This window comes from Oncorhynchus masou, chromosome 18, assembly GCF_036934945.1.
Source record: "Oncorhynchus masou masou isolate Uvic2021 chromosome 18, UVic_Omas_1.1, whole genome shotgun sequence".
NCBI lineage: Eukaryota > Metazoa > Chordata > Actinopteri > Salmoniformes > Salmonidae > Oncorhynchus > Oncorhynchus masou.
Window position 1 is genome coordinate 55,345,212 of NC_088229.1, and position 21,592 is coordinate 55,366,803.

Sequence of the window (21,592 nt, forward strand, 5' to 3'; positions counted from 1 at the left end):
AATAATACCTATTTTTTACTTATAAATTGCACTGTTGGTTAGGGCCTGTAAGTAAGCATTTCACTGTAAGGTCTACCTGTTGTATTCAGTGCATGTGACAAATTAACTTTGATTTGATTTATTATCTCTCCCGTTGCCTAGTCACTTTATCCCTACCTACATATCTACCTCAATTACCACGTACCCGAGCACATCGAATTCGTACGGGTACCCCGTGTATATAGCCAAGTTATCGTTACTCATTGTGTACATATTCCTTGTTATTATTTTTACTATTTATTTTTTTCTCTCTGCATTGTTGGGAAGGGCGCGTAAGTAACCATTCTGCTGTTAGTCTACACCTGTCGTATACAAAGCATGAGACAACACTTTTTTTTATTTGAACAGATTTTCCATCCCCGAGCCCAGCTCAAAGACTAGACTTGCTATGTAAATGCGTATACCATTGTAGCTGTGTTAAGGGAATTTTTATCAATGATGACTAATTATGTATACATTTCAATCAGGACTGACTAGTCCAAATGCTATTATGTACTGTACATGTATGAATTTTTCTCTTGCTCCCATTCCCAATTGTATATAATATAGTCAGGAGTTTAGAACAATGCCTTGATACAAATGAATGAACTATCTCCAGACTGTCTAGAATGCTTATCTACACAGACTGACCTTGGCTTTAGGCGAGGAGGGAAGGCTCGAGAACTATAGGGCCTCTCTACCAGTGTCAAGAAGAGATAGAACATTTAGAAAACGCTGACGTCATTTTCAGTTTATAACCTGTGGTAAAATGTGTATGTACCCAGTACTCTCTTGAATTAAAGGCTGTTACCTGACTTTTAAGACCGGGGCTATGTCCATTCTTATAAAATATAGGGTCTTACAAACCCTTAAATGCATTGACAGAGTGTTTAATTTTGATTGGGAAATAAAACAGAGGAATTTAGAAATCCTTCAACAAGCTGTTTGCGAGGCACACCAAAATTGAGCAGGGATGGAAAGACTTGATAAGCCAATGTCTAGGCCTGGCTGATGGAGCTCGGATACCCCCCTTTCCCCACAACACACACACACACTGGTCCACCGTGGAGACCATTCTTCCCCGGCACCTCAGTGCAGTCAGACCATTATGATTATGCTGTGCTGTCAGGGCCACAGTATTCTGCCCCCTCTGTTATTGTGTGAGTGCGACCCCTCCCCTATCGTCACGGACGGTACTCAGAAGTTTTTGCTAAATTTCTACTCATACACACAAACACTCTTGTGGGGAGCTATTGCAGTGTGCTTTTTTTGGCTAGGTCTAAGTGACCTTTGACCCTGTATACAGTACTTCTGGCCAGTGGTTACCTGGAGGGCATCTGGCCCGGCTCGTTGCATGGCCTGTATGGTCTCCTCCACTCTTCTGCGGTCCCTCATCAGCACAGAGGCCTTGGCCAGCTCTGGGATCTGAGGAACAAGGATAATACAGGCGTTGAATACCTGTACCAGTGGGGACCATTCCATGTGGGGGTTGAGGAAGGAAGGGCCAAGGGACAGAGGGGTGGGGGGACTAGTCAGTAGATTATACTACAAGGCTCTACACTGCTAATTCATGAATAAAGTAATGCATTTACTACAGTACCAAAACATTCCTATGATGAAGCTTAAAACAAATCGTCCGGAAGTAAATCAATCACTGGACAGAAGTAAATCAACAGGGCAAATCAACACTATTCAATTGGAATAAATGGATTAGTGGAATGTGTTCAGTATGGACAATAAGATGAATGCAGCTCTATAAAATCGCAAACAAATTGTATGAGGCTATTTCTGAATTTGAAAGCCCGTATTTCAACCTCCCGAAATCTCACACACATATCTTTAGTAGAGTCTGAATCCAAAATAATAATACAAATCCCACACGTGCTATTGGTGCTATTAAACAGTAGGGGGTGCAAAAGGACAAATGTAGAAAACAGGGGACAACACTCACCCACATAGGCCTACTTGAATACACTGTGGTTAGTTTTGAGATACTACTCCCGCCACCATGTTAAAACACCTTATGTATCATGCATCACTCTGCATGCTGAGCTAATTGCTTTAATTTACTAGTCAACTACGAAGCCTGCATTTCTTAAAATGTAGCCGATTTCTTCCAAGTTAGTAATACTAGACTACACACAAAGACCTCTTTTTACTATTACAAAGCTACTACATAGCCTAGGTTGACTTAAAGAGCAAAATAGGAGGGTAGGATACAATTCTTCCAAATCCACACAGTTTGCAGTTATTAACTTATTATAAGGCTAAGTTCACCATTTGAACCTCATAGGAGCATTGTTAAATCTCCAAGCTGTTTCCCAAAACCATAGTTATTAACGTTGCACTTGTAATCTAAAACCTGCCTCTGACCACTCGTAGAATAGCTAAGTGCGTCTTTCGACACTTTTTTTGCCCTCCCGTGTCACTTTATACACAGAAGATCTCCGCCAAACATAGAATCTCCGTGACCGCCGACACCTTCAGAACAAAGTTGACTACAAATACAAATAATGTCTTTGCAATTGATACAAACGTCTATATTATATGATGTATTAAAATTAAAAGCGAGATGACTGCAATAAAATAAAAATATGGTAGGTTGTAGGCCTATTTCAATCATATTTCATGTTCAATAAATGTAGTTATATTTAGCTAGTTGTAGGCTACTGTCTGTAATCTCAATATATTTAATGATGTGCCAAATCGGTGATTTAGTGAATTTTTATAGGGTAAGCATTAGAATAAGCCACCTCAATATTTGCAGACGGGGTAATATCTCTCTAGCAGCTGATACGTCGTCAAGTATTGTGAAATAATTCAAATTTTAAGGCCTGATTTGAATTGAGGAAGCTGATCCAAGTGCATGACTACCTTTCTTTCGATCCTATCAGTATCGACATATGCTCCAACGACATGCGTTTCCCAAATCACCAATCACAGTGCATTCTAATAGACTACAAATAGTGTGGAATTCGAAACAGTTTAGATGCATTTGTATTTACAAAGGAGAGACTGTCAGACAAAATGCATGCAGTTACTGAATAGCAGAGATGGATTTGGATGAATACATTGTACTAGGCATGGGTAAAGAGGAGAGCAGTGGACAACAATAAAACACAAAGCTGTCTGACCTCAGACTTTGTCAGCTGGTGCCAGATTGCTAGGGCAGTCCTCACTGGTAAATATATCCAGGGGATGTGGTATATCTGAGCCAAGAACCAGGGAGAGAGGTATTAGCTAATTAAATGGAATTCACGGAACAGGAGACATCGTCACCCAGTCACTGATGTCTCAAGGCAGAGCGGAGAAAAACAATGCTTAAGCTTATCCAATTTATATTAAAAGAGCATTTCCGGCACTTTTCAACCTCATTCATCAGCTCCAGCACCAAACCAGTGTCTAAATATGTGAAAACAATGTGTTTCTATGATCTGTGTTTAAAAAGACAAGGTTAAAAAAATAATGATTCACTGTGATAAAGGGTAGGATTAAAAGTTTTTTTTTATGATTTTCAAACCTGCAACGGGTTTCTATCCCAAGGGATGGTATTCTCTTGCTCCACACGTCTCCGCGAATCTCATAGTTTGAAAATCACTGTTTTAAAAGTTTTAACTTTTGTTGTAGACTAACAGTGAAATGCTTACTTTAAAAAATATATGTTTTACATTTTTACTTTATATATCTTTCTACAAAACGTAGAAATGTACCGTTTTCACATATGTTGACCCTGAAAATGTTCTGGAGATAATGAAAATGAGGTTGAAACGTGGTGGAGTTACCGTTTAACAGTCATTCTACTCAAGATACCCTGAGTAGAATGACTACTCTGTGCCCCAATACAAAACAAACATTTGCCAATGTGAATTTAGATCATGTCAATTACTTCTGTCAGTAATAACATGACTACAGGCATGTACATAGCTAGCTAGATGTAATAACTAGCTATGTGTGTTCTCTGTAGTTTGAGAACATTTTTAATCATTTAAATATATATTTGCAATAAATTATATTTCCCTCACTTTTTAACACCCTTCCTTGGTAAATATGGCATTATTACGTTGTGCTCATCATTCCAATTCAAAACAATATAGTAAACAACCGTAGCTAACCTAGCAAAGTGTGTGGTTACCTTGCACTGCTATCCAAAATAACGCAAACCAACGAGATGTTTCTCTCGGTAAGCCATTAGAACTCGTGTCCCTTGTTTTTTGTTGTGCAATCTTGCCAGCAGTGCATAGGAATAGCCAATGGCAATGCTATCGTTCTAGCTACGTTAGATATTTAACAGGCCAAGAGACACTTACCATTTTCAGACGCTTGCTAGCTAACTATACAAACTGGTGTGCAGTGAGCAACAAACATACGTATTTGCAATACATCAGTAAAAGGTTGGTTTGAGTAAATGCTACAACTAATCAGAAAAATAATACTGTTAGCTAGCTAGCTTGCCAGCTAGATTTCTTGACATGTCAAAATCTTGTTGCACCTGCAGTCCTCCCTCTGAAACAGACTAACGTAAACAGTGGTTCCCATACGTTGATTCAAAAAAGTAGCTCGATATCGGCGGTTGTTGAGCAAATGGATGTCACCTGAAAACTGAAGCAAATTCCAGAATAATTCAGAATATACCCAAAAAATGTCATCTGTTTTGACATATTTTATTTTTTTAATTTATTTTTTAAATATTTTTTAAATATGTCAGTTTTAAGTTAACAATAATTACAATTTAAAACATTTTTATTGTACATTTTATATTTAGGGGCTCTTAACTTTTTTGTTTTAGATTATTTCATTATTGGATCACGTTACCATGGTAAATTGATTGCTTTGTATCAACAGAGAAGTGGAAGAAATGCCATTGTGATATATCAATGTATGGATGTTCTAGAACTCAACAAGAATGGAAAGCAAAGTTCTCTCTCTATCACATCAAACATTTCACAAACTAAAAAGTCTGCTGAAGACAGGCAAGAGTCTAGAACCTTAACCACATTTCAAAAGGAGAAGACTCCCGGTGCCATGGCCTGCAACATTTTCAATGAGCTACGCCTGGAAGAGAAACTCTGCGATGTGGTCATCAAAGTCGAGGGAGTTGAGTTCAGTGCCCACAAGACTATCCTGTGTGGATGCAGCTCGTATTTCCGGTGAGAGGCTTGTCTGTGGTGATTGTACCATAAACATGGAAACAAAAATAACTTCAACATTCTAAATATGAATTGACATAGATAAAGAATGGAGACTTTAGCCTCAATCCATGCCCAGGAGAGAGTACCAACACTAGCCCAGTTTCCCAACACGATTGAGCCGCCTTACTGTAAATACATTTAATACAGATTAATCCTAATTTGTCTTCATAGACACATCTTCAATTATTTCTGGACTATGATTAATGCTTAATCAAAATAGTTTCATAGGCCAGAGACACGCATCCAACTCTGGACAGTTACATTTTTTGAGAATTGGTTTCCTTATTCTGGGTCTGTGATGTGTGAAACTGTCCCTCAGTGAGTTGTCAATGTTTTGCCTTTTTCCCTCTGCAGTGCTCTGTTCACCAGTGGCTGGAACCCCTGCGAGAAACGTATGTACACCATCCCAGGTGTATCTCCTGAGATGATGAGGATGCTCATCGAGTACGCCTACACCCAGACCGTCCCGGTCACGGCGGACAACGTGGAGTTGCTCCTAGAGGCAGCAGACCAGTTCTCCATCCTGGGCATCGTGCAGGCCTGCTGCCACTTCCTGGAGACCCAGCTGTGTCTGGAAAACTGTATCGGCATCTGCAAGTTTGCCGATTTCTACTCCTGCCCGGAGCTGCAGCGCCGAGCACTGTTCTTCATCCTGCACCACTTTGAGGAAATCGTCTGCTGCTCCCAGGAGTTCCTGGAGCTGTCTCTGGCCCAACTCCTCGACCTCATCAAGAAGGACGACCTGAACGTGAGGCAGGAGAACACTGTGTTTGAGGCCATCCTGCGCTGGATCGCCCACACTCCTGCCAGCCGCAGGCACTGGATCTCTGTGCTACTGCCAAAGGTGACGGTCCACTTATAAAATGGTCACTGATCAAAGGCCTACTTTTTTGTTCTCATACTGGGCACCTATGGAGCTAATAACAACCAAGTGAAAATTGGTTTCATAATATGTGCCACATTATGTTAGACAAGAAGCGTGTTTGCTTAGTCTTCCATACTCTCTGGTTTGCTTTGAGTGTTTTTCAACTGTATGAAATCCCTTACATTTAATTCTGTCCATCTAGGTGCGAATGGCTTTGATGAATGCTGACTACTTTATAAACCATGTGAGGAACAACTCCCTGGTGAAGGGCAGCGATGAATGCAAACCCATCATCCTCAATGCCTTAAAGGCAATATACGAACTCAACATGCACGGCCCCTCCATTTCAAGTAATCCGCTGAGGCGACCTCGCCTGCCCTATGCCATCCTACTAGCTATCGGCGGCTGGAGTGGAGGCAACCCGACCAATGTCATCGAAGCATACGACACGAGGGCCGACCGTTGGGCGACCATAGCGCAGGAAGAGAGCCCACGGGCTTACCACGGTGCTGCGTACCTCAACGGCTTCGTCTACTGCTTAGGCGGCTTTGACAGCGTGGAATACTTCAACAGCGTCCGCAAGTTCAACCCTATCACGTGCACCTGGCACCAAGTTGCACCCATGCACTCGCGGCGCTGCTATGTCAGCGTGACAGTGTTGGACGGCTGCATTTATGCCATAGGCGGTTTCGATGGCTACGGTCGTCTTACAAGTGTGGAGCGGTATGAGCCTGAGACAAATCAGTGGACCTGGTAGCACCGATGCACGAGAAGAGGAGCGATGCCAGTGCCACCACACTGCATGGCAAGGTAGGCAGAAGTTGAAGGGGAATAGATTAAGTGATGCCTGCCAATACTCGTGTGGCAGTACGAAAGAGTAATTGGTATTAAACCCGAAAACAGTAAATGGCAAACTAGACTACTAGATTGCACCTTACAAGTAAAAAAATAACAGTTGTGGTGTGTCAATCCTGTGGGGTTCTCTGGCGTTCAGGTGTACGTCTGTGGAGGCTTCAATGGGACCGAGTGCTTGTTCAATGCAGAGAGCTACTGTCCCAAGACTAACCAATGGACCCCGATTGCCCCTATGAGTCGCCGCCGCAGTGGGGTCGGCGTCATTGCATACAAGGAGCACCTCTATGCAGTAAGTTACACACACAACATGAGCCCGAGCAACACTTCTAGTCGGAACAAACTAAGTAGTCATGTCTGGAGGACTAACACTTTTGTAATGTGTTTTGGTCTGTACATTCAAAACACTTGTCTCAGGACAAGTCCAGAGGTGTGCAGGCGCTTTACTCATGGTACAATTCAGTGGGAGATATTCAGAATTGAGTATTAAAACAAACTGCAGTAACTACCTGGAGCACTGAGATGGCCTTTGGAGACAATGGTGCTCGGCTCCTCAGTGAGATTGATTGCTGTGTAAAACTACCAGTCTGGAATAGATGGAGACGTCAATTAGCTCAGTCTCAGCCTGTCAAGCAAGTTACATTTTGACGGTACAACTTGAATATAAGCAGCTGTTCTTTCATGAAACTTTTCTTTCCATGAAATGTAAAGTTTATTATGAATGTATATGTGGCGAATTAAACATACAGATGAATTGCCTCCAGCTTCTGTTTCTTTCTTACAACGTTTAAAATCCAATTAGCCTCAGACTCACGAGATTGTTCTACCCTAGGTCGGAGGCTTTGACGGCGCCAACCGTCTGAAGACCGCAGCGGTCTACAACCCACTGGACAACACCTGGCGCGCTTTGCCCACCATGTTCAACCCGCGCAGCAACTTTGGCATCGCCGTGGTGGATGACCTGCTCTTCGTGGTGGGCGGCTTCAATGGTTTCAACACCACCTACAACGTGGAGTGCTACGACGGGAAGACAGACGAGTGGTATGACGCCCACGACATGCCCACTCTCCGCAGTGCCCTCGGTTGTTGCGTCGTGCCCGGCCTGCCTAACGTGGCACAGTATGCTGCCCCCCGCGACTCCCCAATGTTGCTCGCTGACGAATGGAACACACCTTCCTCCAAGACCAGGCTGGCCTCAAACCTATAGACAAGTACATCCTTCCCATTCCCCACTCGAAGACTAGAAAAAAAGAGAGGATATTTTGCTTAGGAAATAAATATATTAAGATAACTGTTTGGAGTAAAACATTTTAGCTGATTGTTTGCATTATACATCTGACATACCAAAATAAAACATATTCAGCATCTTCACAGACAACAGATATAGGCCACCTAATTATATGAAATATCTCCTTTTTTTTTTAAAATTGCAAATGGCGGTATTCTCAGAGCTTGTTCTGCATTTTAAAGCGAATACACACAAAGCAAAATATGGCCTTTACAACTTCAAATTACTGTACAAGAATGAGACCAGAAGGAATATGGGTTCTGGACACCTACAATAACACACAAGCTCAGATTCCCTCTGCATTTATGGAAGAGGAATAACAACTGGTGGGAGATTCACTGCTTTCACCATGATAAAGGACTTTCAGTATCAAATAAAAAAAAAAACATCCCAACTAGAGACATTTACAAAATCAACACCGACATAGTATACTACTCTGAATCTAACTATCCATGGAGTGCATTTATGAATGTACATGGTAGAACATCCAGAACTCTGGATTGTTTTACCTGAAACACGATTGTGAGGTACTGTGAATAAAAACGGTGTTGAGGAATGTAAGTCAATACGTAACACAATGTGCCTCCGGCCACAATGACCTTAAAAGGTTAAGTCTTTGACAATATAAAACACACAGCAGGAAATACACACAATTACCTGAAAACATTCACAATGCACTGAGTGAGTAAATACATCATTACAGCTTTTCCCATTTCCAGACAAGTTTCCAGAAAGAAAAAAAAGAATTGTTAAAACGGCCAGATAACATCACGGCTTGAAGAACATTTCACACACGTCGGTATTGTAAGCACAATGGAATGCTAATAAAGTCTTTGACCTTGGTTTCAGGTTAGCGAAACGAGCCAAATAATGACTGACAGACATTTCATTGAAGACCACCTGAGTGTGTCGTTAAACTTTCCTGTGCAAGTGGGGTAGGTATGTTACCCCAGTAGCTATAATCTGCCTTCCTGTGAGGTAGTGGAGTTCATTATTTCTAAATAGAATTACTTCCAGGTTATGCTTTGGCATTGGGAGAATTATAAAGTGTAATTGTAGCACAAGGTCTTCACTGCCCTACCAAGCAAAAAGGCAGTAACTGCTAATTTGGTCGAAAACGAGTTAGTCATTTTTGCTACATCAAATACATGCTTAATTATATGGACAAGTATCCTGCCTCTTTTGTATTGTGCTCTGGAGAAAGTGGGGGGTCATGTTAGCAGTAACTGTATAAGGTTACTGTGAAACTAAGGTAAATAAAAGCCTTTTTTTTTTAAGTTACTGTAGATGTCATTTGGCCCAAGTTACAGAGGACACTTGTTCCCTTAAAATGATTATTCTGCTCCACCTATAATTTTACAACAACAAAAAACAGATCCAACAGGTCAAAAATAGATTGAGACTTTCCAAAATTAAGTGCTTTTTGTTCCTCTCCTATTATTTACAGTGCATATTTAAACAACACAAACAAATCTGGTGTTACGAGTCTCTTTCCAACATTCAAATGGTACAGAACACATTGAGCTATCGTAACACATATATCTAGTGCAAAACAAAGCCATGGAGGAAACAGGCCGAAGATTGTAAAGAAGCAAGCGAAAGGAGTAGCCTAAAACTGAAAGGAGTAGCCTGTCTATACAATGCACTCAATAGGTGTACATTAAAGCAAGTCTTTAAAAACCTTCCCCTTTGTGTGGGCCATAGCATCTCACTAAAGCCAGTACATAAAAGGTGGTCATGGGAACCATCACAGTGTCAAATGGAATGTCATTCTAAGGTCGAGTTCCTGGCCGACTACAAGCGTAAGTGTTCCATTGCATCAACCAATAGTTCCGTGCCACGTCCTCGACTGTGCAGTCGGGCATCAGATTGCTATAGCATGTGATGTGGTTAGCAGATGTGTTAAATACCTAATCAGGAGTTGTAAGATCTGGCATGCGTCTAATGTAGTTGGACAGGAACTCCCATTTACAAGCTAGAATGGAGCATTGCTAGCCTGGTCCCAGATCAACTCGTCAGGCATTGACAGCAACTGAGTTGGCATGATAGTACTAACAGGCTGACACTAGAGCATTGCTGCGTCTAGACTTTAAAGCAGTGTTTGCACAAACTCGGTCCTCAGGTGCACATTTTATACTACACCACAGGAGGTTGTTGGCACTTTAATTGGGGAGGACCAGCTTGTGGTAAAGGCTGGAGTGGAATTAGTGGAATGGTATCAAATAACTCAAACATGTTTTCCAGGTGTTTGATGCTTATTCCATCGCGCCGCTCCGGCCATTATTATGAGCCGTCCTCCCCTCAGCAGCCTCCACTGCGCTACACAACCGATTCAAATAATCAACTCATCATCAAGCTTCGATTATTTGAATCAGCTGTGTAGTGCTAGGGCAAAAACCAAAATGTGCACACTTTGGGTTCATCGGGACCAAGTTTGGGAAACGCTTCTCTAAAGCATATATTAAGAGAGGATTAAGAGAAGGCATATTTAAGTAAGGCCAAAAGCATACATAAATAATGTCCTTTTTAAATGGCGTATCATTCCATTGTCTGGTCATACGTTTATTCAATGCCAATTGTCACATACAACTGCCACAGACACTCTCTCGTCGACAAACCTGAGCCCAAAAAATGAAAAGCAACCCCCCCAAAAAGCGTGGCAATATCAACAAACTGCATATTAGACAGGAGGGCCAGTACTGAAAGGAGAATGGGAATCGGACACTGAAAACGCTGCCGCTCGTGGGAGGACGGAATGGAGTTCAGCACTCGATCTGCGACTGCAGCTGCCTGCGCAGGGTGAGGGTGCGGCGGTGGAGCTGCTGCATCTGCTGCATGCGGTCCCGCTGCCGCGCCAGGTTCTGTGGCATAGGGTAGCGCTGGCAGCCGTACAGGAAGCGGTAGGGGATGCGTACGTGGCAGGCGGTGGCGCGGCAGCGAGGCTGGGGCATGGGCGGCAGCAGCATCCAGCGCTTCCGCTCGCCGCAGTAGCGGTAGGCCTCCTTGCGGTACTGCTTGTCCACGTCGTCGCTGTTCTTCCAGCCGCCGATCACAAACACGTCCTCGCCCAGGTAGCAGATGGCAGTGCCCTCGATGCTGGTGACCTCAGGCGGCAGGCTCTCCAGGATGTCGTCCGAGATGCGAGCACTGATCTTCTGCTTTGCGGTCTCGTCCTGCACGGCATAGCTCTTGGGGCAGCAAGAGGCAGTGTGGTAGAAGTTGGTGGGCGCCACCGCCATCTGGAACACACAGTAGTTGTCAATGAGCGGCAGGGAGTCCACCTCCTGCCACTGGTGGCTCTCGGTGTCGTAGCGCGTGGTCACAGTCTTCAGCCCGTCCTCGTTGTCCGTGTCCACGGGCGTGCGCGCCGTCACATATACATAGCGATCCTCCACGCTCACCGCCTTCACGTCGCGCAGGATCTTGGGCGCCGACTCAAGGTTGTGCCACTTGTCCTGCTCGGGCTCGTACACGCTCACGTCCTTGAAGCCCGGGCTGAAGTTGCCGTGGCCGCCGATGCTGTACAGGATGTTCTTGATGCAGGTGAGGCCGAAGGAGTGCTTGCGCGTGGTCAGGTTACTCACCTGTTCCCAGGTGTTGCGGTTGGGGTTGTAGCGCTCCACGGTCTTGGCGAAGCCCGGTTCCATGGAGCCTGCTACGTAAACGTGGGAGTCCGTGGTGGCGATGGCATGGCCATCCAGGTGGTTGTGGATGTGGGGCAAGTTGACCCAGCGGTCCTCATACACAAAGTAGCCCACGCACTCACTCAGGTAGTCGCCGCCCTCAGACACCCCGCCCACCACCATGATCACGTCCATGTTCTGTCCGAAGCGCGGCTGGAAGGCTGCCATGTGTGACGCCCAGAACTCTAGGTCGACTGACTTGAGGTTCTCAAAGCGAATGGCGTGGCCCTCCACGGCCTCAGACACCAGCTGCAGGCAGGCGGCGTTGTTGGCCACCAAGGGCTCCTTCTTGACCACCTGGGTCAGGTAGGTGGGCATAATCTGGGGAAGCCGGAGGAGACGAAACAGCTCCTCAAAGTGCTTCTCTCGCTCCTCAGCGTTGCGCTGTACCCATTTGACGATAGCGTCGAAGAGCACCTCCTCCGAGTCCACGGTGATCTCGGCGTCGGACAGCCAGTCCCGCACCAGGTGGAAGGGGAGCGTGTAGAATTCTTCGTCCTGGATGACCTTGTGGAAGTTGCGTCTGATCATGTCAGCAGCACGCAGGGCAAGCTGGTCCAGCGTGTACATGTGCGCCAGGCTGTGCACCGCTACGCAGTTAGCCAGGCTCAGCTTCTTCTTCAGGAACTCACCGCAAAAGTCTTTCAGCTGCACCAGCAGGAACCTGAAACAGTCAATGTACTAATGAAGCATCACATTTATTCAACCTTTATCAATATAGCACTCAGACTACCAGTAGTGGTTAGAGCCATATCAATGTATATATGGATCTGGTAGTGGTTATACATGTTTTTATTTAAATAAAATCATAATAGCCTAGATATAGATCTATAATAGAGTATTGGAATTGCCAAAGCTTAGAAACTAGAATTTTCCCCAAACCAACGCATCCCACCACTTGTTCTGTTTGGTGAGCCAATCCTGCACCTGCAACGCAGCCTTCATTGCACCCAATACATTTGAAAGGGGTTTAGGGCAAGTGTCTTTTCCGGCTTTGACAATTGGCTCAATGTAAAAATAAAATATCTAGCTATGTTTGCTTGTTAGGGCACAAATTGAACAACAATGAAAGGACGGCTTTAGGCATTCACTGTAATAGGAAAACTGTGTGTTTACAGTAAACCACCAATAACAAATGGCGGTTGCCTATTTTGGCGACTACTTTTAGCTATACAAACAGTAAATTAGTGCTACCCGATAGATGGATAACTAGTGCAATCTGTATCACCTGTCAGCTAGTTCCAATACTTCGTGAACGTTGGCGGTGCTCACTCGTATTTCACCAGTGTACATGAATTGTATGACACTTTCCACTGTCTCTGGGTCGGGCCCCGTTTCAGAGCTCCATTCTTTCATATCCACCCGCCCGGACAGCGACTCAGAAAATTGCCCCCCCAGTAGAGGGGTGAAATAGTCCGTAGATGCAGCCAGAACCGAACGGTGGGCCGTGAACTCGCAACTTTGGACCCTTTCGCTGGCTGCCCCGCTACTGACGGCCAACGTCACATCGCAGAACAACCCGGTCTTCCTCTGCTCATTCTGCCGACGAGACAGCTCTGAGCAGTGGGTTGAAGATGTAAAATCTTCGGCCTCCTCTGAATCCCCATCCCCCGCGAGTACAGTGGGTGGGCTGGTTCCACTGCCGCTGCTTCTGTTCGAATCCTCCGGGTTCGGTGCTGTGGCTGCCATATCGGCAGAATAAGGTTTAAACCTTAAAACAATGTTATGCAAAAGCCTGGGGAAGCAGTCGCACGCACATACAACGCAAGTAAACAAACACTCCAGAATGGACATGCGTAGTTGATGGCAAGCGGTATAGCGCTTTCAAGACAACTCGGAACTCGGGGAAAAAACGATGTCAGATCGTGACGTCAGTCATCTTTAGGTCAGAGAAGTCGGAGCCCTAGTGGTGCATTCAAAACAACCGGAACTCGAAAAAAAACTAGGTTACATTTTTTCCGACTTGGAATTCCGAGTTCGACGACCGTTCAATTAAAAAATCCATGTGACAGACTTTATTTGTCACATGCGCCGAATACAACAGGTGAAACAGTGAAATGCTTACTTACAAGCCCTTAACCAACAATGCATTCTTAAGAAAATACAAAAAAAAAGTAAGAGATAAGTAAAACAAATAATTAAGGAGCAGCAGTAAATAATAATAGCGGTGCTATATACAGGGATACCGGTTCAGAGTCAATGTGTCAATGTGCAGGGCACCGGTGTTGAGGTAATTATGTGCATGCAGGTTGGGTTATTAAAGTGGCTATGCATAGATAATAACAGAGAGTAGCAGCAGTGTAGGGGGGTGCAAATAGTCTAGGGAGCCATTTGATTAGCTGTACATGAGTCTTATGGCGTGGGGGTAGAACCTGTTTAGAAGCCTCTTGGACCTAGACTTTTCGCTCCGGTACTTGCCGTGCTGGAGTCGTTGACAATTTTTAGGGACTTCCTCTGACACCGCCTGGTATAGAGGTTCTGGATGGCAGGAAGCTTGGCTCCGGTGATGTACTGGGCCATACTCGCTACCCTCTGTCGTGCCTTGTGGTCGGAGGCTGAGCAGTTGCCGTACCAGGCAGTGATGCAACCTATCAGGATGCTCTCGATGGTGCAGCATTAAAACCTTTTGAGAATCTGAGGACCAATGCCAAATCTTTTCCTCCTGAGGGGGAATAGGTTTTGTCGTGCCCTCTTCACGACTGTCTTGATCTACTTGGACCATTTTAGTTTGTTGGTGATGTGGACGCCAAGGAACTTGAAGCTCTCAACCTGCTCCACTACAGCCCCGTCGATGAGAATTGTGGCGCGCTCGGTCCTACTTTTCCTGTAGTCCACAATCATCTCCTTTGTCTTGATCACGTTGAGAGAGAGGTTGTTGTCCTTGCACCACATAGGCTGTCCTCGGTTGTTGAGAAACCTTCACTAGTCATGGTGGCTGTACTACCATTGTTTCTTCATCGCCACTCGTTCCTTCCCATCTTCTCACCACCTCCAGATAGGAGACATGCTGGACACTCCTTGCCACCTCATTCTCCTCCACACGAACAGGGCACTCCAGGAATTCATGCGCATGTTCACCTCCACAGTTACAGCATTTCACTTCATCTGGCGTACGATACTCTTCCCCTCTGCACACACTTGACACATGACCAAATATTTTACATTTATGACACTGAAGGGGCTTGTGCACAAAAGCTCTCACAGGGTATCTCATGAATCCTAACTTTATATGAGAAGGTGAGAGACTCTCCGTCAAAGAACAGGAGCATGGATGAAGTTAATTCCCTTTCTCCGTCCAACATACAGGTCAGTCGACGTGCACCAACCACTCCATCGATGCCTTCAGTAATATCCCCTGACTTTATTTCTTGAGCCACCCCAGAAATAACCCCCTTGATAGGCACCTTGCTAGTCTAGTAGTTTCCTATGTTCCACCACAGCTTTACTTCTCCTGTTTCCCCTTTTTCTTCGCCACTGTAACCCACTCGTTCTCACTTTCCGTGCTATTTGCTTCACCCAACTCACCAGCAGTTTCAAACAAAACCTCAGCTTCCGTCATCTTCCAATCGCCTCATCGGACAGCCCTGTTTGTCTAGCACGCTTCTAGAGTATGGCGCATGAGATTAAAGGCGCACGCATCCTCGGTTCGGTTTGCTCCGAGCAGATGCTAAGCGAACGTCTGTGCCTGGCATACTCCTTTAAAAGACCTTTGCTGAAAAACTGAAAAAAAGCATCAATATTACTGTCCGTCTTGAGACGCCTTAGCAACAACATACCCAGTATACACTTCCTCAAAATAGTCCAAATTAATCTAAGTTAAATCAAGACGCCTGTAACAAATTGACAGTCTTAACCGTACAATTTTTACATCTAACTAATAACCTTTTCAGACATGGAATGTGCCGCCTTGAAAGTGCCTCGGCTACGGCATGTTTATTTGTCTGTAAGAGTACGATGTGTCTTTTAAAATAATGACTGGATCCAACTGAAGTTATTATCTGAGACTGGACATACTTTTGATTTAGCGTTGTTCCTTGCTCAAGCAATGGACACTGCCCGCAAGGATGTCAAAGAAATCCCAGGGAAAATGTGTGGACAGGGCTAATGTGACTTGGAAACAAGGGACAGGCCAGGGAAGTGTGCACAAGCTAGGCATACGTCAGAGAGAGAAACCAGCACGAGGTGAGTACATGAAAGTATGTTGCAGATGTCAAGTTGATCACATGGCAAGTGAGTGCTGTTTTGTATGTATGTATGAGACACATCAGATCAGTGGGGAAGCTGAACAAAACAAAGAGGAAGAAGAGGATACGTTTACAATGTACAGCATGTCAGATAACATACCAAAAGTGGCTCCTATCACATTGAAATTTAAAGTCAATTAATCCGAGTTTGATGTGGATACAGGGTGCAGTGTAACCATAATCAACAGAGTTGTGGGACAGTGCAAAAGTTCCAGACTTAATGACTTGTTCTGTGCATCTCAAAATGTACACAGGTGAGAGACTAGACCCAATAGGGGAAGCTAATGTAACTGTGCAGCACAGAGACACAGTGACTCAGCTACCTGTAGTAGTCGTATCAGGCACCGGACCCAAGCTGCTACGTCAGGGCTGGATAAAATAAATGAAAGTAGACTGGGGAACAGTAAATCAGATTGATGAGGGTCAACAGTGGACTGGAAGAGGTGTTGACAAAGCATGAGAATGCGTTCAAAGAGGAACCTGGAACATTGAACGTCTCCCCAGCTAAAATCTATGTCGACACGAAGGACAAACCAAGGTCTTACAAACCAACACATGTACCTCATGGCATGAAGTCAAAGGTAGAGACAGAGAATAACCGTCTCTTGAAGGAGGACATTATCGAACCAGTCAAATTCTCAGAATGGGCAGCTCCCATAGTGCCTGTTTTGAAACCTAACAATTTTGTGAGAATCTGTGGGCATTACAAACTGACTGTTAACAGACTCTCCTCGTCCGAGCAGTATCCAGTTCCAGAAACAAAGGATCTATTTGCAAATCTGGCTGGTGGACAGAAGTTCACAAAGTTAGATATGAGCCATGCATATCAACAGGTCACTCTGGATGAGGAATCTAAGATGTATTGTACAGTAAACACACGTGGGGTTGTTTCTGTATAAACGTTGACCTTTTGGTATCTCCAGCAGTCCTGCTATTTTTCAGAGGACCATTGAGGGCGTACTTCAAGGGATTCCATATGTTGCCATTTCCTTCGATGACATCCTGGTGACGGGGAGGAATGACCAGGAGCATCTGAGCACGATGACTGAGGCACGACAGAGATTGGAGAGTGCGGGCCTGTCGTCTCAAGGCGGAGGAAGTGTACCTTCATGGGGAACGTGGCAGTGTTCCTAGGACACAGAGTGGACGCCATGGGTGTCCATCCGCTCAATGACGAGGTAAAACCAATCCAGAACGCACCTGCTTCTAAAAATGGGACTGAGGATAAAACCTTACCTGGGACTGATAAACTATTATAACAGGTTCTTGCCAAACGTGTCAAGTGTTAGCACCTCATCGAACACTGCTGCGTAAAGAGACAAAGTGGCAGCGGGGATAGAGCAGGGAGGACTTTGTTTGTAGAATCAAAGAAACTGATGCAGTCATCGGTTGTGTTGGTTCACTTCGATACTCTTGTGTGATGCGTCACCCTACGAGGTAGGGGCAGATCTGTCATATCGTATGCAGGACGGAACTGAGAGACCAATAGGGTTGATGTCGAGAACTCTTCACCCAGCAGAACATAACTATTCCCAATTATACAAAGAGGGGTTAGCAGTAATGTTTGGGGTTCAGAGGTTCCACAAATACATATATGTCAGGAGGTTTACTACCGTACGTACAGATCATAAACTTTGACTGTCTCTTTTCAATGAAATGAAGGCAGTTCCACAGATGTTGTCAGCGAGAATCCAGAGGTGGACAGTGACGTGGAGGGCTTACAAGCATGGCCTCGTTTTCAAGGCAGGAAAGTACCATGGGAATGCAGATGCCTTGAGCCGTCTTCCACTGCCATACACGGCCATTATAAACAGCTCAAGAGGACAGAGTGCTGATGTCCGTGGACACAGACACGGCACTCGTCACTGCAGAGTAAGTGATATCCTGGACAGGTAAAGAGACGATACTGTCTAGAGTTAGTTGTGGTAAGGAGATGACCACAACAAACAGAAGGGACTGAATTCACACCAGTGTCAGGAAAACCAATGTCAGGAAAACAAAGTTGAGCGTACAGGATAGTTGCGTTTCGTGGGGAGCACCAGTGATTGTCAGGCTATCCTACAGCAGCTACGTCAGGGTCACCCTAGGGTCTCATGTATGAAAGCGTTGGCTAGGAGTTACTTATGGTGGCCACAACTAGATCAGGAGATAGAGAATCTAGTCAAGACATGTAACACGTGTCAGGAACACAGAAAGGCACCAGAGGCAGCTCCACTCCACCCTAGGGAGTTTACAGAGAAAACGTGGAGAATATTGCACATAGATTACGCAGGGCCATTAGTGGGGAAAATGTTCCTGATAATCATTGATGCACATTCCAAATGGATGGATGTGTGTCCTGTTAGTTCTGCTTCATCCACTACTATAGACGGGCTACGACCAAGCTTTAACAACCAAGGGATGCCTGAGATGGCGTGGAGCGACAATGCGACCTGTTTCGTGAGTACAGAGACACAAGAATTCTTCAGAAACAACGGTATCGGGCATGTGACATCTGCTCCACATCATCCATCTTCAAATGGACTGGCGGAATGCGCAGTAGAGACATTTGAAGAAATGATGAAAGGTGCAGAAGGGAGCATATCAGCAAAAGTGTCACGTGTTCTGTTCAGCTACAGAATAACACCTCAAATCCACAACAGGACTTCCCCCGGCTGAGTCGTTATTAGGTCATAGACTACGCTCCACGCTGGACCTATTCTATCCAGACCTGAAAAGGAAAGTTGAACGCAAACAAAACAAACAGAAAGAGAACCGTGACAAACATGCCAAGGGCTGAAGTTTTGGAAAGGGGAGACCCTGTCCTTACCGAAAATTTCAGTCACGGGCCAAAATGGCTTCCTGGATTCATAGACTCAGTGACTGGTCCTGTTTCCTACAAGGTAATGTTGGGAGATATGTTGATCAGATTCTTGCCAGACGTTATGGAACAACAAGTGAGTTACCAGTTGTGATGGCAAAGGACAGGCTGTTCCCTAGCTATCCAAGTGCTTCTGTGGTGCACGTTCCACAGACAGAGACTGTAACAGAGGAAAAAGTTGACCAAGAGAAAAACCCAGAGTCAGATACTCTGAACCCGGCTCAGAACCAGCTGGTGGCTTTTCCACCGTTGAGAATGAACACTACCCCTCGTGTTCGTCGTTCACAGAGGCATGCAAAGCTTCCAAGCCGCTTAAAATACTTTGAACTCTGAACAAGAGAAAAAAAAAGAACTGTGACATAAACTGTTTTTAAAAGACAAAAGACTCACAGTAAAAGACACTCAAGAGTTAAATACTTAGTTACCCAAGCATGTGAAAAAATAAATGATTGTGAACATGTGAAATGTCATGTTTATTGTTTACACTGACTTGTTTAGATCAGTGGAGTACATACGTTTAAAAGGATGTTTCTGTTAAAGTGACTGTATTTCATAATTAGTTCCTTAACACAATAGAGGAGTATAGGGAATGTCTTGTGTTGTACATGTATATCCTAAAAAAGGGTTTATTCAGGAAGATGTTATATTTAAGCAATAAGGCCCGAGGGGGTGTGGGATATGGCCAATATACCACGGTTAATGGCTGTTCTTATGCATGACGCAATGCGGAGTGCCTGGGTACAGCCCTTAGCCGTGGTATATTGGCCATATACCACAAACCTCTGAGGTGCCTTATTGACATGACAAACGTTTTACCAGCGTAACTAGAGGTGAGGAATAATTGTTGACTCCTGTAACGTGTACGCTCAGAGTCGGGAAGCAAGTTCAGTGAGTGTATTTTAATTAATAAATTAACACGGAACAAAAAACAAGAAACACGAGTAGCATACAGACATGAACACTGGAATAGAAACAACACCTAGGGAAAGAACCGAAGGGAGTGACATATATAGGGAAGGTAACCAGGCAGGTGATGGCGTCCAGGTGAGTCTCATGAGGTGCTAGTGCACGTTAGGATGGTGACAGGTGTGCGTAATAATGAGCAGCCTGGTGACCTTGAGCGCCAGACAGGGAGTATACGTGACAGTACCCCCTCCCTGATGCGCAGCTCCAGCCGCAGGACGCCGACCAGAGGGAGGTTCCTGGGGACCAGGCCGGTCTCTTCTGCTGAGGCGCGGCAGCCTGAGGAGCCGGCTGAGGCACCCCTAATAGCGAGCAACACCTGGACTCAAAATTGCCTACACTAACCCCCCAAAAATTCAACACTCCCTGATGCTTCCTTTTGGTGAGGCGTTATTCTGTAACATGTAAGCTGGGAGTCGGGAAGCAAGTTCAAGGAGTGTATTTAATAAATAAACATAGCCGAAACACAGGTAGCATACAGACATGAACACTGAAATAGAAACAACGCCTAGAGAAAAAACCAAAGAGAGTGACTTATATAGGGAAAGTAATCAGGCAGGTGATGGAGTCCAGGTGAGTCTGATGAGGCGCTGGTGCGCGTAACGATGGTGACAGGTGTGTGTAATAATGAGTAGCCTGGTGACTTTGAGCGCCGGGCGAGGGAGTATACGTGATAGACTCCATGATTGTGGTTTACCTGATACTTCACACAAAATGTATATCATCATACCGTAAGCCACAACTGTGGTGGGATCTCCTTCTACAACTGTGTAGAAGGAGGAAACAAACATAACATCTTAATTGGGCCACCAGAACACCTTCAATGCCAGGGTTGGGGTCAATTCCATTTAAATTCCAGTAAATAAAGTAAACCAAATTTTACTCTTTAAAAAGAATGAGAATTCAAATTAGAATTTCAGTGCACTTCCTGAATTGACTGGAATTGACCTCAACCCTCTTAAATTCACCTTGGCATAGATTCTACAAGTGTCTGGAACTCTATTGGAGGGATGTGACACCATTCTTCCACGAGAAGTCCCACCATTTGGTGTTTTGTTGATGGTGGTGTAAAACGCTGTCTCAGGCACTGCTTTAGAATCTCCCATAAGTGTACAAGCCCCCTAAGCTCCTTTGAGACCCCTCTTTCAAAGTCACTGAGATCTCCTCTTCCAGCCATGGTAGCCAAAATAATATGCCGTTGGACATTTTTATACATGACCCTAAGCATGGGACATTAATTGCTTAATTAACTCAGGACCAACACCTTTGTGGAAGCACCTGATTTCAATATACTTTGTATCCCTCATTTACTCAAGTGTTTCCTTTGTTTTGGCAGTTACTGTACCTGTATATTTTGCTGTGTTTTGCATTTTTGTTCATTTTCTATTTGTTGTGTGTTTGGGAGTGTCCGGTTTCCCTGGGATATGTGCTGTCACAATGCATAGGCCAATTTAGAAACGGTCAAATTAGTGTCAGGACCCGGTTACGAACCTGGGTCTCCGGAGTGAGAAACAGTCACTTAACCAACTGAGCCACGAATAGTCAGCAGAACCCAGAAGATGAGGCAGACACAGCAGTACTTAAGACGGTGTATTTAATAAAGTAAAAAGGAGAAGTCCTTCAATACAAA

At 44.7% G+C, this 21,592-nt stretch overlaps 2 protein-coding genes and 1 pseudogene across 4 annotated transcripts in view; 1 reads left to right on the forward strand and 2 right to left on the reverse strand.

Annotated features, from left to right (window-relative positions):
- Positions 1–4,535, reverse strand: part of LOC135504855 (7-methylguanosine phosphate-specific 5'-nucleotidase-like) — a 16,937-nt gene extending 12,402 nt beyond the window's left edge. The window contains exons 1-3 of one of the 3 annotated variants that reach the window (XM_064923753.1): positions 4,326–4,535; positions 3,153–3,227; positions 1,345–1,443 (exon numbers count right to left, since the gene is read on the reverse strand). In XM_064923753.1, coding sequence (XP_064779825.1) covers positions 1,345–1,443; positions 3,153–3,227; positions 4,326–4,328 — 177 coding nt within the window. In that variant the 5' untranslated portion in view covers positions 4,329–4,535. Of the gene's footprint in view, positions 1–1,344; positions 1,444–3,152; positions 3,228–4,150; positions 4,287–4,325 lie in introns of those variants that run through there. The other 2 variants (XM_064923755.1, XM_064923754.1) reach the window with 2 other exon arrangements.
- Positions 4,536–5,040: 505 nt separating this feature from the next.
- On the forward strand, positions 5,041–8,131 carry LOC135559393 (kelch-like protein 10; annotated as a pseudogene).
- A 53-nt stretch (positions 8,132–8,184) lies between these two features.
- Positions 8,185–13,703, reverse strand: LOC135504857 (kelch-like protein 11). Its single transcript, XM_064923756.1, has 2 exons — positions 13,124–13,703; positions 8,185–12,559 (listed from the first exon to the last, which is right to left on the reverse strand). Exons 1-2 carry the CDS (start codon positions 13,687–13,689, stop codon positions 10,975–10,977), a joined length of 2,151 nt encoding a protein of 716 aa, XP_064779828.1. The 5' UTR covers positions 13,690–13,703; the 3' UTR covers positions 8,185–10,974.
- Between the last annotated feature and the right edge of the window lie 7,889 nt (positions 13,704–21,592).

Excerpts from the sequence above, each read along its gene's own strand:
- LOC135504857 (XM_064923756.1), bottom strand. The coding sequence starts at position 13,689 with ATGTCCATTCTGGAGTGTTTGTTTACTTGCGTTGTATGTGCGTGCGAC. Across the intron at positions 12,560-13,123 it reads GTATTGGAACTAGCTGACAG|GTTCCTGCTGGTGCAGCTGA; the intron begins GTGATACAGATT and ends TGACTGTTTCAG.